Below are 15196 nucleotides of genomic sequence, written 5' to 3'. Positions count from 1 at the left end.
TAAGGTTTGGTAAGTATTGGTAAGGTTAGGTAAGGCTTGGTAAAGTTCGGCAGATATTGGTAAGGTTCGGTAAGGCTTGGTAATGTTCGGTAAGGCTTGGTAAGGTTTGGTAAGGCTTGGTAAGGTTCGGTAAGGCTTGGTAAGGTTCGGTAAGCCTTGGTAAGGTTCGGTAAGGCTTGGTAAGGTTCGGTAAGGCTTGGTAAGGTTTGATCAGATTCGGTAAGGTTTGGTAAGGTTCGGTAGTTTTGGTATAGTACCGTATCAACGTTTTGGTAGGGTTTAGTACACTTTGGTAGGTAATTGTTAACCGGTAGTTAAATAAACAGGTTTTGGTCTTGAGATTTGGTTAACAATGCTAATAACAGTGGCTAAATTAAATTCAAAGCTCTAGACCCACTCAACCAAACAGAGTTAATGGTTCTTACTCGAACCGGAAAATCAACAAGAGTTAAACATCAGGTAAATTCTACGAGTTCACAAACACCAGTAATGGGTGAAAACGAAGAATCCTCGGTTGATCCTCATTTGAAACACATTAAAAACCAAAAGCTAATGTTTGAAAGCGAAATTGAATCCTGCATCGAATTTGTTGTTTCAGGAATCGATTCCGATGAGGAGACTGAAACTCTAGAAGAAACATTGAGCGAAATCAAAGAGCTGCAAGAGAAACTCGACAACTCCGTTCAAGAGCTTGTGGACATCTCACCATCAGAAGACGCAGATACGCTTCATTTTCAACTTAGCGAACTAAAATTCAAGATTCGAAAAACAACCGCTGCCATACGCAAACACAAAAAATAAACTCAAAGCGCAGAAGTCAGCAATGTTTCATCAGGCAACTTAAGGGTAACATTTGATAGTAGCAGCAGTAACCCAACCATTCCTAACACTAACAAGACTTCAACATATTTCTCAGCATCCGCTGGGAACGAAGTGTCTGGTCAACTTCGGTAAATTTCTGGTCAGGTTCGGTAAGGCTTGGTAAGGTTTGGTAAGTATTGGTAAGGTTAGGTAAGGCTTGGTAAAGTTCGGCAGATATTGGTAAGGTTCGGTAAGGCTTGGTAATGTTCGGTAAGGCTTGGTAAGGTTTGGTAAGGCTTGGTAAGGTTCGGTAAGGCTTGGTAAGGTTCGGTAAGCCTTGGTAAGGTTCGGTAAGGCTTGGTAATGTTCGGTAAGGCTTGGTAAGGTTTGATCAGATTCGGTAAGGTTTGGTAAGGTTCGGTAGTTTTGGTAAAGTACCGTATCAACGTTTTGGCAGGGTTTAGTACACTTTGGTAGGTAATTGTTAACCGGTAGTTAAATAAACAGTTTTTAGTCTTGAGATTTGGTTAACAATGCTAATAACAGTGGCTAAATTAAATTCAAAGCTCTAGACCCACTCAACCAAACAGAGTTAATGGTTCTTACTCGAACCGGAAAATCAACAAGAGTTAAACATCAGGTAAATTCTACGAGTTCACAAACACCAGTAATGGGTGAAAACGAAGAATCCTCCGTTGATCCTCATTTGAAACACATTAAAAACCAAAAGCTAATGTTTGAAAGCGAAATTGAATCCTGCATCGAATTTGTTGTTTCAGAGGAATCGATTCCGATGAGGAGACTGAAACTCTAGAAGAAACATTGAGCGAAATCAAAGGGCTGCAAGAGAAACTCGACAACTCCGTTCAAGAGCTTGTGGACATCTCACCATCAGAAGACGCAGATACGCTTCATTTTCAACTTAGCGAACTAAAATTCAAGATTCGAAAAACAACCGCTGCCATCCGCAAACACAAAAAATAAACTCAAAGCGCAGAAGTCAGCAATGTTTCATCAGGCAACTTAAGGGTAACATTTGATAGTAGCAGCAGTAACCCAACCATTCTTAACACTAACAGGACTTCTTCATATTTCTCAGCATCCGCTGGGAACGAAGTGTCTGGTCAACTTGTTTCGTCGGACTCTGCAGCGCCCGCTAGCTCAGTTCAACCCAATTCCATTTCGCCGCCGGCTAATATGGAATCCAATATTGGTTTCTCAACGGCTACTTCATCTGGAAATCCTGTTCACAGTGCCTTGTCTTCGGAACTGTTTCCTGCTAATTCAAACAATAGTTCAGTCAACCAGGACACATCATTTCATGTTTCGAACAGCAATCCATCATGGAGATTCCTTTCCAATCAACAATTCTCAGATCCGTCGGCGTCCGCTACACTTGGCTCTGCTTCATATCAGAACCCCATCTCCATGTCCACTTGTTTCCAAAAATCTGTACCCAAGTTGCAGGCAACAAAATTTGATGGCAACCCACTCGACTGGATGAAGTGGTTCAGCATTTTTCAAGCCACAATAGATCGTTCGCCTATGTCATTATCAGAAAAGATGATACATCTTCAATCGCTTTTAACTGGAGAGGCAAAGCATTTATTAGATTGATACGGCTGCAACGGTACTCTGTATGTCCCAGCGTTGAATCGTCTTGAGGAACACTTCGGAAACCCAAACCGGATAGTAAATGCCTTTCTTGATAAACTCTCGCAGTTCAAACCACCTAATCTGACTGTCCCTGAAAGTTATACCCAATTTTCAGCCTTTCTCTTGACCCTAGTAGATACATTTCAACAACTTGGATTCTATCACGACATCCATTCTACTACAAATCTCAATCAGGCATTAAATAAACTTCCGACACCAGTCCGCCTGGACTGGAACAAGTATGCCCTCGAAAAGTTTTCACTCCAGCCGTCTCTTAAAGACCTCTCTAAGTGGTTATCAATCTACGCAAAGGCTTGTAGAGATTTGCCAGCGCCAATTTCCATAACACGACCCAGCCATGGAAGATCAAACATTGCCCATAAATCATGGATTCAGAAAACTCAAAGTCCTTTGCCTTCATCTACGAGAACGACAAGCAATGGTCAACAATTTAGCTCCTTTTCAGACGGTAACAAACAAGGCCCCTCCAGAACTGTTGTTTGCCCCAGTAATGATACCTGTCATTATCTCTACAAATGTTCTCATTTCCAGACCCTCTCTCCTTTCGATCGGAGAGAACATGTCAAAAACTTAAAACTTTGCTTCAACTGCTTTGGCAGTCATCATGTTCAACATTGCAATTCAATAAATGTATGTCGAACTGGCAATTGTCGCCAAAAGCATCATACTCTGCTCCATGAGAGCTTTGGAGACAATAATCAGAGAGTGAAGCCGCCATCGGCCGTTAAATCTGTTCAATTACATGGAACAGGACAAGTAGCCCTTGTTCCGGTTGAACTTTCCAATGGTGTAAAAACTCTTGATACTTTTGCGTATCTAGACAACGGAAGTTGTCAAATCTTGCTGCTTACATCTGCAGCATCAGGATTGGAGATTGACATGAACACAGTCGCTAAAATGCCTATCAGTGGCTACCATACAACTAGAGAAATAGACTGTTCTCAAGTTTCTGTCCAAATCAAGCCATACAGATCTCAGAATAGCTCAGTAGTTTCAATCGATGTGCTAGCAGTACCAGATCTCAATATGACACCAGTTAAAACCAGTGAGCTGAACAAACTTTGTAGTAAGTTTGATCACCTTAAACACATCACGTTTCCAAATGTCAAACAAAATCAAGTGTGTATAATCATTGGAATTGATAACCTTGAACTAATCCACTACAATGAGTTAAAGGCCTGAAAAACACACCTTGGGCTGTCAAGGCACCATTAGGTTGGACTTGTGGCGGAAAGACCAACATAATTGCAGATGAGCAAAATCCAGTTCTCAAAACACAAATTTGTTACCATGACTAATTGGACAACGAACTTTTCACCAAAGTTCAGTATTGGATGAACATCGAAAATTATGGCAATGCATCAAAGAAAAAAGCACTGTCCGAGAACGATGAAAAGGCTTTGGAAGTTTTATAATCCACAACCAGATTCAAGGTTGGTCATTACGAAGTTGGTCTCTTGTGGAAAGAGAACGCAAAATTGCCGAATAACAGATGGCTCGCTTAGAAACAGTTGAAGCAGCTAAAAGCAAAGCTTTCCACAAAGCCAGTATTAAGAGAAAAATATGAAGAGATTTTGCAAAAGGACTTGCAAAACGGATATGTTGTAAAAATTGATCCTTGTACCGACAACACAAAGTCAGTTTCTTATCTACCTCAGCATCCGGTCTCAAAAGAAAATAAGCCCGGAAAAATTCGACGGGTGACTAACGCATCCAGCATCTTTCAAGGCCAATCTCTCAACTCAAATCTGTTGAAAGGCCCGGACTTCCTCAGCAATCTTTTTGGGATTATTTTGCGTTTCGGAAAAAGTCATATCGCAATATCCGCCGACATTGAGCAAATGTTTATGCAAGTTAAAGTTGCTCCTTCAGACCGTTCATATCTTCGTTTCTTGTTGGATCACAACGGCAAAATAGAAGAATATGAATACACTAGCCACATATTTGGTGCAACGTCATCACCTTGCATTGCATCGTACGCTCTACGTCGTTCTGCAATAGATAATCAAAAACATTTTCCTGAGGTTTCCCATATTGTTGAACGCAATATCTACAGGGACGATTTGTATATTTCCACTGACAACGTTGAAAAAGCTGTAAACATAATGGGCAGCACTAAAGCTTGCCTGTCTCTTGGGGGTTTTATTCTCACCAAGTGGAATTCTAATTCGGCTGCATTTTTGCAACAAGTCAGTAGCGATCAATTTAAAACACAAACGAAGCTTCACCTCAAATTCAAAAGGTCCTCGGATTACCGTGGAATGCAAAAACAGACACTTATGTAATCGAGAAAAAACTTTTCAAGAAGTTTCCCTTGGATAACACTATGGTAACCCAAAGAAAACGTTGGTAAAAGTCTACAGGCCACCTGGAATCATGGACCAAAGTGGGAAAAACCATTGGATCTCAAGGAATTTGCAGATCTAACACAACTGCAAAATGAACTACGGGAATTCCGCGAAATTTCAATACCTCGCTGTTTATTCATTAACAAAGCAATAAAGGAAACAGCTCTCCATACATTCTCAAACGCGTCGGAGTATGCACTCTCAGCAGTTTCGTATCTTAGGATTGAATACGTTGATGAAACCGTTCAAGAGAAATTCATCATGGGAAAAGCCCGCGTAGCTCCAATCAAAAGAATGACAATTCCAAATCTCGAGTTGCAAGCCGCCGTCTACGCAGCTCAGCTCGCACAATTCGTCACAGAAGAGCACGACATTCACATTAATGAAAAAGTTTTCTGGTCCGATAGTACAACAGTTCTTTATTGGCTCAGAACCCCAGAGATACGTCATCGCATATTTGTTGCTAACAGGTTGGCGAAGATACTTGATGTATCAACAGCACATGACTGGAATTACATCACCTCAGCTGACAATCCAGCCGATGATGGCTCAAGAGGCTATGAAGTTAAACAGATGAACTGCAGTTCTCGATGGCTCAACGGTCCTTCCTTTCTACAGTTACCAAAAAGTGACTGGCCAAGTCAGGACATCTTGAAAGCACGAAATTCAAACGTTCTCATCGTTCATGCGTTGCAAACCGATCTGCACTCAGAAATTCATTGTTCCATCGACATTGCACGCTTCATCAATTGGAATCGTCTGGTTAGAGTTGCAGCATACTGCTTCTTTTTCCTCGATCGTTTGAAAAAAAAAGAGCAGTAGCTTATCGATCGCACATCACACACTGGCTTACAAGTACCTCATCGGCGTTGCTCAAAGTCAGAACTTTGGAAGTGAGATTTTGTCTTTACAAAAAGGCAAGGAGATACTTTCGTCGAGCCCTCTAAAGACACTCTGTCCTTTTGTTAACAGAAAAAATGAACTCCGCACCAAAGGTCGGCTGTCTAAGGCAATGGTCTTAGAAACTGCTCGCCATCCAATAATTTTAGATGTGGTTAACCCAACCGTTAAACTCCTCATCAAAAACACTCATGTGGTGAATAGTTACTCCGGTGTTGAACAAACACGTTCCTTTTTAATGGAATACTATTGGATTCTGAAATGCCGAGCTGTCGTTAGACAAACAATTCGTCAGTGCATTCCTTGCCGAAAAATGGCTCAAGAAATTAATCCACCTCAGATGTCAGGTTTGCCCAGTGAACGTTTACCGCTACAAAATCACTTTGCGTTTGCCACAACAGGCCTGGACTTCATAGGTCCTTTTCCTATAAAACAGTGTGGTAAATTTGCTACCCGTTATAACCATCTATTTTCATGCTTAGTTGTAAGAACCGTTCATTTGGAAGTTTCTGAAAGTCTTTCTACAGATTCTACAATGAGTTGCATCCGCAGATTTATTAGCCGCCGCGGAAAACCAAAAATATTTTATTCTGACAACGGAAAAATTTTTTTCGGCTCTTGTTCCGAATTGAGAAAAGGAATAGAAGCTCTCAGATCCTCGCGCGAATTTGCATCTAAGCTCCACATCTTAGACGTAGATATCAATTGGAAATTTAACCCCTCTCTGGCTCCGCATTTTGGCGGCAGCTGGGAAAGATTAGTTCAAGATTTCAAACTCTCCCTCCACAAAGTCATTGGCTCAAGAACGCTAACAGACGAAACGCTGTCGACATTCACTTGTTAAATTGAGTCCAACATGAATTCGCGACCATTGACGAATGTTTCTAGCGATATAAACGATCCACTCCCTTTAACGCCAAATCATTTCTATTTGGGTAGACCCTCAACCAATCTCCCATCAGGAGTCTTCTCTCAAAGCAAAGTAGCAGCTACTAAATCTTGGAAAACATCACAAATTCTAGTCCAACATTTTTGGAACCGATTTATTAGAGAGTATCTCCCTAACCAGCAGAAACGCTCTAAATGGCATAAAGTAAATCAGAACTTAAAAGTTCACGACTTAGTCTGGGTTTTGGAAGATTTCACACCCCGTGGTCTCGGATAAAGTAGTTCGGTCAGCCAAAATAAAGACTGCATACGGCGAAAAAATCCGCCCCGTTCTCAAGCTAAGTAAAATTTTGGAAGAGCAAACTACATTCACATTCAACGGACAAATTCACATCATTTTAGCACTCACCTTTTATACATTCCTCCTGCAGAAATCTAACTATCGTTAATGTGAAGTCACATCACTTACTTGTCAATCAACATACGATTTAAAAAATCCAGTACGTTAAAATGTCCGTCACTCTTGAGTGGTTATAGTCAAGTACAGGTAGGTACGGTTAGGTAAAGGTAGGTACAGGCCGCAACAGGTAGGAATCTCGTTTTTTTTTGCGCTGTGTAGAAAGTTGCTACACCGCAGCAACCTCCGCCTTAGCCTTTTCCGCTTGTGTCGCAATTTTCGGGTATTACAATTTTTTGCGTTTAGCCGCTCCGTCAGTTAGAAACGCCGATGTTGAAAATTATTTGCTTTGTTATCTCTTGTAACCATTTTTTTCTCCCCTTAGTTATTTTATCGGAATTATATATTGGCTACAAAGTTTTTACCTAACAAAGCATTGTCTTTACGGAAGCCGACAATTCTTTGCAACCCTGCAAATGGGGCCGGCGATGTCATCAACATTGATGCCCAGTGGATTATTTGCCATATGTGCCCTATTTACCATCTGTGCCCGATACTGATTCGACATGGTTAAGAAAAGTCATGCAAGTATTCAGCCATAAAAACATCAAAAATCGTGAAGAACAATCAATTAAACAAAAACTGGAAACTGGAAACAGATTAATTTATACTAAACCAATGTAATCCTTTATTAATTCAATGATCAAATAAATCTCACCAAGTTCCTAAGGCGGCCAACGTAACATTCTGGCACCCAACAAAAGAATGGACAGCTAAAAGAACTTTTCTCCGGACGTGTTAACAATTTGCAATAAATTTCAGCCATTTGTTGTATTGCTCCGATACCGCCATTAAAATTTTATTTCGCTATTGGAAAAACCAACAATTCGTACCGTGTGTTTTGGCATAAACATCAGTTTGTGTCCGGATTTTACTGTGGTTATTTGGTAGATTTTGAGTTTATCATTCTGGTATTGGTATTTGATGGTATCCGGTAAAGTTCGGTAGGCTTGGTAAGGTTCGGTAAGCATTAGTAAGGTCCGGTAAGGCTTGGTAAGGTTTGGTAAGTATTGGTAAGGTTAGGTAAGGCTTGGTAAAGTTCGGTAGATATTGGTAAGGTTCAGTAAGGCTTGGTAAGGTTCGGTAAGGCTTGGTAAGGTTGGGTACGGCTTGGTAAGATTCGGTAAGGCTTGGTAAGGTTCTGTAAGCCTTGGTAAGGTTCGGTAGGGCTTGGTAAGGTTCGGTAAGGCTTGATAAGGTCAATGTCTGTCGTATTATTCGTTACCAATAAAATTTTGGATCCCGAAAAACAAATTAGTAGTCTGATTTTTTTATATGGCACTGCATCCGTCCTGCCCTTTTTTAAAAAAAAACACGACCATAATATATGTTTAACACCTGATTAGAGACAAAAGTACAGAAAATTGCTAACAGATAGATTAGAGCGCAGCCGCGATAACTACGATTCATCAAAAATCGGATCGAAGGGATGCAAAGGTATCACCGACTTGTACCTAATCCCGATATCGACAGTGAAAATTTGAAAATTCAGCGTTTTGGAAACCTTTGCACATGATTGTCAGTGTAGCTACGTTTTGTTCAAAAAAGATCAATAGAGGTAATTGTGATTAATTTTGGACAAAACTCACAAAGCAATAGATAATGATTCCGAATCCAAAATCATAGCATTTTGTACAGAAGAGCGATCAACCTAGTTCCCCATTTTTGAATGTATTCAAATTGAAAAGAATTGTTCCAAAATTCAGAAAATAGGCAACTGTTTTAGAACCACAAGAAGGAGTCTAGAAAGCGGACACCGCTGTGATATCAAGAAGGTTGTTATTGGCTTGATCTATCAGTTCTCTCAAATTGCTTACTCTCAGTCCAAAAAACCATCAAGCAGTCTAACAAACAAACACCCAAACTAACAAAGGCAAAAAAAGAATGAGTCGTCCCCTTTGAGAGACTTCAGGGCCTTTCAAGGCTGTGTTTGGTTTTATCGAAAATTTTATCTGGGTTTCGGAAAAATAGCGGAGCTTCTCTATAGGTAACTAAATATATCAAAAAAATACGAATGGAATACACAATGAGAAAGTGCTTTACCAATTTTAAAAAGAAGCTTTTGGAAGACCCAGTCTTAGAATACCAAAGTGATAGGTAGACGTATACATTAACTATGGATGCCTCTTTATCAGACATGGTGACATTTCTTACTCGAAAACAAGTAACCGAGGTGAGAGTTATTGCTTATCTTCGCCAGATTTTGAGTATATATCAACATAATTAGTCAACAACAAACCGAAATTTACTTGCAATACTCAATTTTACGGAATCCTTTGAAAACTTTTTAGCAGGCTACCACATTTTAGGCATAAGGGTCTATAAGATTCTTGTCTGTGTATATAATATCAAAATCCCAGAATGAAATCGAGACAAAATCACAAAGAAATTTGCACACTCCAACTGTCTGTCGCGCAGAAACACAGAAGATCATTAACAAACAGCTTTTTCTAAAACATTGTCATCTACGAAAAAGAAAACAAATTCGACAACGGGAGTTGGGGTTGGGGACTACAAAAAGTACAGAGGTTAAAATTGCAAGATTTGCCGAAGCGTGGTATTTTGCTCAAAGAGTTCTACTCTTGGGTCATAAACAAAAAAGACTCGGACCAAAACATGACGAAAAGGGAGCTAACTAGAAATTATTGAAATGCTGGGTACACAATACAAATATTTTCCGCATAGAAGGAATTTTGAAAATAAATTCGCAACTGTTTATCAAATGCTGTTAACATTGAAGAGATTGGGCAAGATGCCTGAACGGTTTAATGACTCTCCTAGCGGAAGTCAATTTGGAACACAGCAAACATGTCAAAAGGCTTGTGAAAACTTTTAACCGCCAGGCATGAGATAAACTCATCAAGTCCACCATCAAAAAATGTTTGAATCAGGCAATTGAAAGAATTTATGTCGAGTTGAACGGCCAAAGCTTCACGAAAAAGGAGAGTCAAAAAGAAGCCCTGTGTGCTAAACCTGTAGAGTTGGTTCATCTACGGATGACAAACTCTTTGGAAATGTGATAATCAGTGCAAAAATAGACACCGAAACGATATGAAGAAAATTGCTAAAATGAACATTATAAGTCTTAGAGAACCCCTGGATTGTTTTTTCATAAAAACCACATAGTTTGAGGGCAACGTTGTGAAATTTTTTAACGAAAGAAAATCATGGCAAAGGAAATTGACCAATTCCTAAACTAATTGAAATTTTGTAGTGGAAATTTTAGAGGCGCGTTTCTCTGAACCGCTATCGAAAATGTTAGTTTCGATCTACTCGAGTAGAGACTTATTTTGTTCTTGAATTTTAGAATACTTCAATGTCAGGTTCAATGGTTGAAAATTCAAACAATGACTGATGCATCCAAAATTTTGTAAGTCCTGAAGTTACGCTTTTCAAAAGAAGAACTCACGTTGAAAAAGCAGGATAAGATTTGTTTATCTATAAAATAGCCATCATTGTACCAACAGTTACCAAATTTGCGTTTTGCACAGAAGATTTTTCATGGATTATAGGGTAGCAGAATTTTTGGGCTGTCACGTATTTGGATTTTCTTGCGTCATTTTAATATGCATCACATTAAACAATAGCTGTTTGATTTTGGGTGTACCCAAAATGCGTTAAACTGGAAAACGACAATTTTTATGTGGAGAAATATGAAAGAAATACAATTTTGAGTTAAGCCAGTCGCAGATGAAAAGTGTCCCTAAAATTAGTGGTTAGAAACTGAATAGTTTTCTCTTCTACTCACCAGATCTTGAAAAGTGTCAACTTGCTTGAAGTATTAGACACAGCAAAAGATGAAATATCCGTCACACGAATTTCAGAAATTCGGATGCAAAATAAAGGCATGGAAGTATTATACATATGAAAAAAAATGTTTTGACAAAAAGGTTTCTCGCAAAGAAACTAATGGTTTTAGTAATTTTAAAACCAACACATGTTTCAGTTGAGTTCAAGAAATGAGGATAATGCTAGGTCAGTCCGAACATTTTTCTTGATCTTTCATTTTTTTAAATAAAAAGCCCTAATTGGTTCATGTTTCAAGGATAAGTCTCTATTCGAACGTCCTGGCAAGAATTGTTGCGGAATCTATTCCGCGTAGCTGTAATAAGTATGTATAGTCATTTAATCAAGTCAAGTATTGCACGCCAAGATCAAAACAAATCTTTTGACGACAAGGAGTCATTGAAATAGTCGGTCATTGTCAAAAAAATAACGTCCCAAAGTTCTAACCGGTTAAGCAACCCTCCCTTTGTGTTTTTTAAACATCTAGGTACAAAATACATGATGTTAATGGCACGTTACTACGTGAAAAATTATCACAAGCGCTTTGAAGCGTTCGAAACGTAAGCTCCAAAAGAAGGGGGCAAAACAGGTTAGACCCAAAATATCCTGTGTGCACAAATAAGAAAAACATAATTTTCGCAAAATCAAATGTTTTTCTCTTAATTAAATGAGGTAGTGAGACGCCACAACCTGCTAAATATGTATTACGTATGCAAAATTAATGGAAGCTCATATACGAAATTCCCCGTGTTGTTTGCCGTGTGAAGTCATGTCTGTCTCGAACATAGAAGTCGTAAGGATTTGAACTTCTGGGACCTACAAAAGTTCGGTCTCAATCTTGACAAACAGAAAGGGAACTAAAAAGCCAGTTTGTGTAACTTGTGAAAATGCAGAGTAAACTCCATCACTCTATGACATGTTCACGCCATAACTCACCTCGAAAAGATCTAATAGAGCTTCGACAGATACTGGACGATAATTGCTTTAATGAGGTAGCAAAAGCGGCTATGAGTAAATTGAGAGCGTAATATGAGGCTCTAATAGACTATTTAAAGCTGTATATAACAATTTTTGAAATTCATTACAGTTAAAATCACATTTACAACATTCTACTTACCTTTATTACACAAAAATAAATTCAATCTTTGTTCCTGAGTCTTTGAAAATCCCGGGTAATTTGTTTTCTTTTCCTGAAAAGGAGTTTCTACTTTCTTTTCTATCTGTTGCCATCTTTACTTGTTGGGTTGACAAGATTTCGAATTAACATAAACCAAAATAATTTTTGAATTTCAAGAGTTAAATTTTTGTGTTTGAAGTAATACTTCGATGTCAATTCCCTCGCCCGGTGGTAGTCGTAGCGCGTACTTTGTTGCGGTTTCAACTTTTTGATGACGATGGGTTCTATTGTCATTAGTTTTTCAACCCCGCGACATGCATCTAATATCTCCCATTCAATATGCGCTGTGCCACAACATTCAACGAGGTGTACAGGGGAATAATTCTGATGCTCCAAAATTATAGTGGTAACATGACGGCTGGTTTGGCCAACATAGATGGAAGTGCAACCATTAAATAAAACTTTTTATACCACATGGGAATTCAGTTTCTTATCAAACGATGAGTTAGGTTTTGCAAGCAAATTCTTAGATTCTTCGTTCTGAAAATGAATTGAATTTAAAGGCAGACTATTTAAAGGCAGCGGTAGACAGAAATGACGAACAAGAAAATTTGAGTGACTCATTTTCAAAAATGTTCTATTTCAAACTCGAATATGCTAAGAAAAAGCAAACCAGTCGATGCGCTCGAGAAGAAAATGACCGATTGCGGTGAGAGCATTGACAAATGGAAAACTACAATCATTTGGCCTACGATTGCTGAAGAAAGGACACGCATTGTTAGGCAAACAGCTTCCTTGAAACTTGAAAGAGCAAAAGCGAAAAACCCCTCGAAATGTCTTCGAGCTTCAAAACAACATTACCATCAACCGGCCTGCTAGGCTGTACGAGTTCTGCCACGAAAGAACAAATAAAAAACACCACATTGTTGGCTCAACCTGGCCCTGATGGAGGTAATGACTTTTTGCCCGCGAGAGTCTCACTGAAAATCATCTAGAAGCATACAATGCGTGTCGACTCATACCCTTAGACAAATGCCCAGGCATCCGCCCCATTGGAATTGGAGAAGTTCTCAGACGGATTATCGGCAGATGCATAATCAGATGCATCTCAAAAGATCTCCAAACGATTGGCGATGCAACCCAACTATGTCTTGGACAAAAATGTGGAATTGAGCACGCTATACATTCGCTTAGAGAAACATACCAGCAACCAGAAACTGAAGCTATCCTCCTAATTGATGCATCAAATGCCTTCAATGCGCTCAATAGGAAACTAGCTATGCGGAATATTGACAGAATATGTCCTTCGTTAACATCAAGCCAACATGCAAAGTTTTAAAAAAAACCGGAACTAACCGAATCATCCATAGGGGCCATTATAGAGGAGGGAAGGCTCAAATAATTTTAGTTTCTAGACGCGATGATTATTACTGTCATCTAATGTTCTTTACATTGCTATTATATCTCTTTTCCTGAAGCTATTTAATAGTTACTCTTTGTTGTACTACCGTGTTAAACTGAATTCACGCTTTTCTCCTTTTAAATTATATACACCTGCTAATATTGTTCTATGTACCTTTAATGTACGTGCTTTTCTTAACGCTAGCTTCTATTTGATTTGTAATTTGTTGTACCACCGCGTTAAACTGAATTCACGCTTTTCTTTTTGAAAACTATCAATCGTGAATACCAAATTTTGACCAACGATGCTTTCAGAGAACTATGAAAACCTTGGGCTTCAAGATCAAAGGCATAGTTCAAATTGTAATTTATCATCTAATTTATGGCTGACACAAAGTGATAAGTGTCAAAGAGATAAAATTGACATTTGATAAAAACAAAGGCTTCAAGCAAACTTACTAGAAGTTCCGGTTTCGAGCAAACTTACCAAAACCGATATCAGTGGAAGCAGGCTGCAATTGATTTAGAGCTCCCACTAGTCGTTCGAGAGCAGTTCTTCCGACGTTTACTCGGTTATGTTCTGTGGCTGTTCCAGCTGCAGTGAATACTAAAAGACTCTACTTTGACTGAAGCTGCTGATGGACATGACCCCTGCACTTGACCCTAGATGCTGATTTATTATTATTATATTTGTATTTTCACAGCTACCGCTCTCCAGCAATTAAAGGTATAACATACTGTGCAAGGGCGGCGGCTATATTGCTAAGATTACTCTGATTTCAACTGAATTTTTTTATCTATGTTTTTTCAGTTGTAATGGACGTAGATTCCTTTGGCAGAACACCCGCTAAAGGGGGAAATGAACAGAACCAATTCCAAACGCCCTCGAGTAGTAGAAGCACACTTTTCCTCTCTCCGAACGTGTCCTCAAATATAGCTGGAAAATGTTTGCAAGGGGAAGCAAAAGTAATCAGAAATGGAGTAGCAGGTTTGTTTAAGATAAAATACTTCGGCTGAGTCTTTGCTAGGTTTGTTGTCTGATGTAAGAAGACACATTGTGAGCCAATTTGGGGTCTAGCTAAAATGTTCAATGCTTAAAATGCTTTCAAGAGCGCGGTTTTAACATAATTTTTAGCATAATTTTTGGTAACATAATTTTTTAAATTTTAATCAGCAACTCTGAGCAAGTCACTCGTCCTTCTTTTTCAAACAATGTCCAATAAAGGAAATTTCCCTTCTTACTGGAAAATAAGTCAAATAACTCCAATCTATAAGGAGGGAAGCAGAGCAGAAGTGAATTGCTACACACCCATTAGTCTACTCTGTTGTGTGTCCAAAATTTTTGAAAAAGTGATTTTTGACGAAATATATTCTCATTGTCGTCACAGATTAAACGAAAAGCAATTCGGCTTTCGAAAGAATAGATCGGCACCCACTCAGCTTCTACTGTTTCTCGACACAGTATATCGCAAATTTGACACAATTTCATCGGACGACATTAGTATCCTCTACTTAGATTTTGCAAAAGCTTTTGATAAAGTACCACATCACCTAATTAAGAAACTCGAAAGTTTTGATGTAGGAGGGAATATATTATTACTCTTGCACTCATACTTAGAAGATAGAAAACAGTTTGTCAAAATTGGAAATTGTTGTTCAAGTTTGGAGAACGTAACAAGTGGAGTCCCACAAGGTTCAATACTTGGACCACTACTGTTCTTAATGTTTATAAATGACTTGCCAGATGCGAACCCAAATAGTGAAGGTTTTGGATTTGCAGACGACTATAAGTTCATTGTTCATGATCAGGCAAAACTGGAC

General features: G+C 38.9%; 1 protein-coding gene across 1 annotated transcript in view; it reads left to right on the top strand.

The window, feature by feature from the left end:
- The first annotated feature begins 11855 nt into the window (after positions 1 to 11855).
- Positions 11856 to 15196, top strand: part of LOC142341656 (cyclin-dependent kinase 2-interacting protein-like) — a 33368-nt gene continuing 30027 nt past the window's right edge. Inside the window, exons 1-2 of the mRNA XM_075392776.1 lie at positions 11856 to 14102; positions 14187 to 14363. Coding sequence (XP_075248891.1) covers positions 14192 to 14363 — 172 coding nt within the window. The 5' untranslated portion in view covers positions 11856 to 14102; positions 14187 to 14191. The remainder of the gene's footprint in view (positions 14103 to 14186; positions 14364 to 15196) is intronic.

Source organism: Convolutriloba macropyga, chromosome 6, assembly GCF_964194025.1.
Source record: "Convolutriloba macropyga chromosome 6, txConMacr16.3, whole genome shotgun sequence".
NCBI classification, from domain to species: domain Eukaryota; kingdom Metazoa; phylum Xenacoelomorpha; order Acoela; family Convolutidae; genus Convolutriloba; species Convolutriloba macropyga.
Note: the sequence above shows the minus strand (reverse complement) of the source record. Positions and strands in the feature narration are given on the sequence as shown.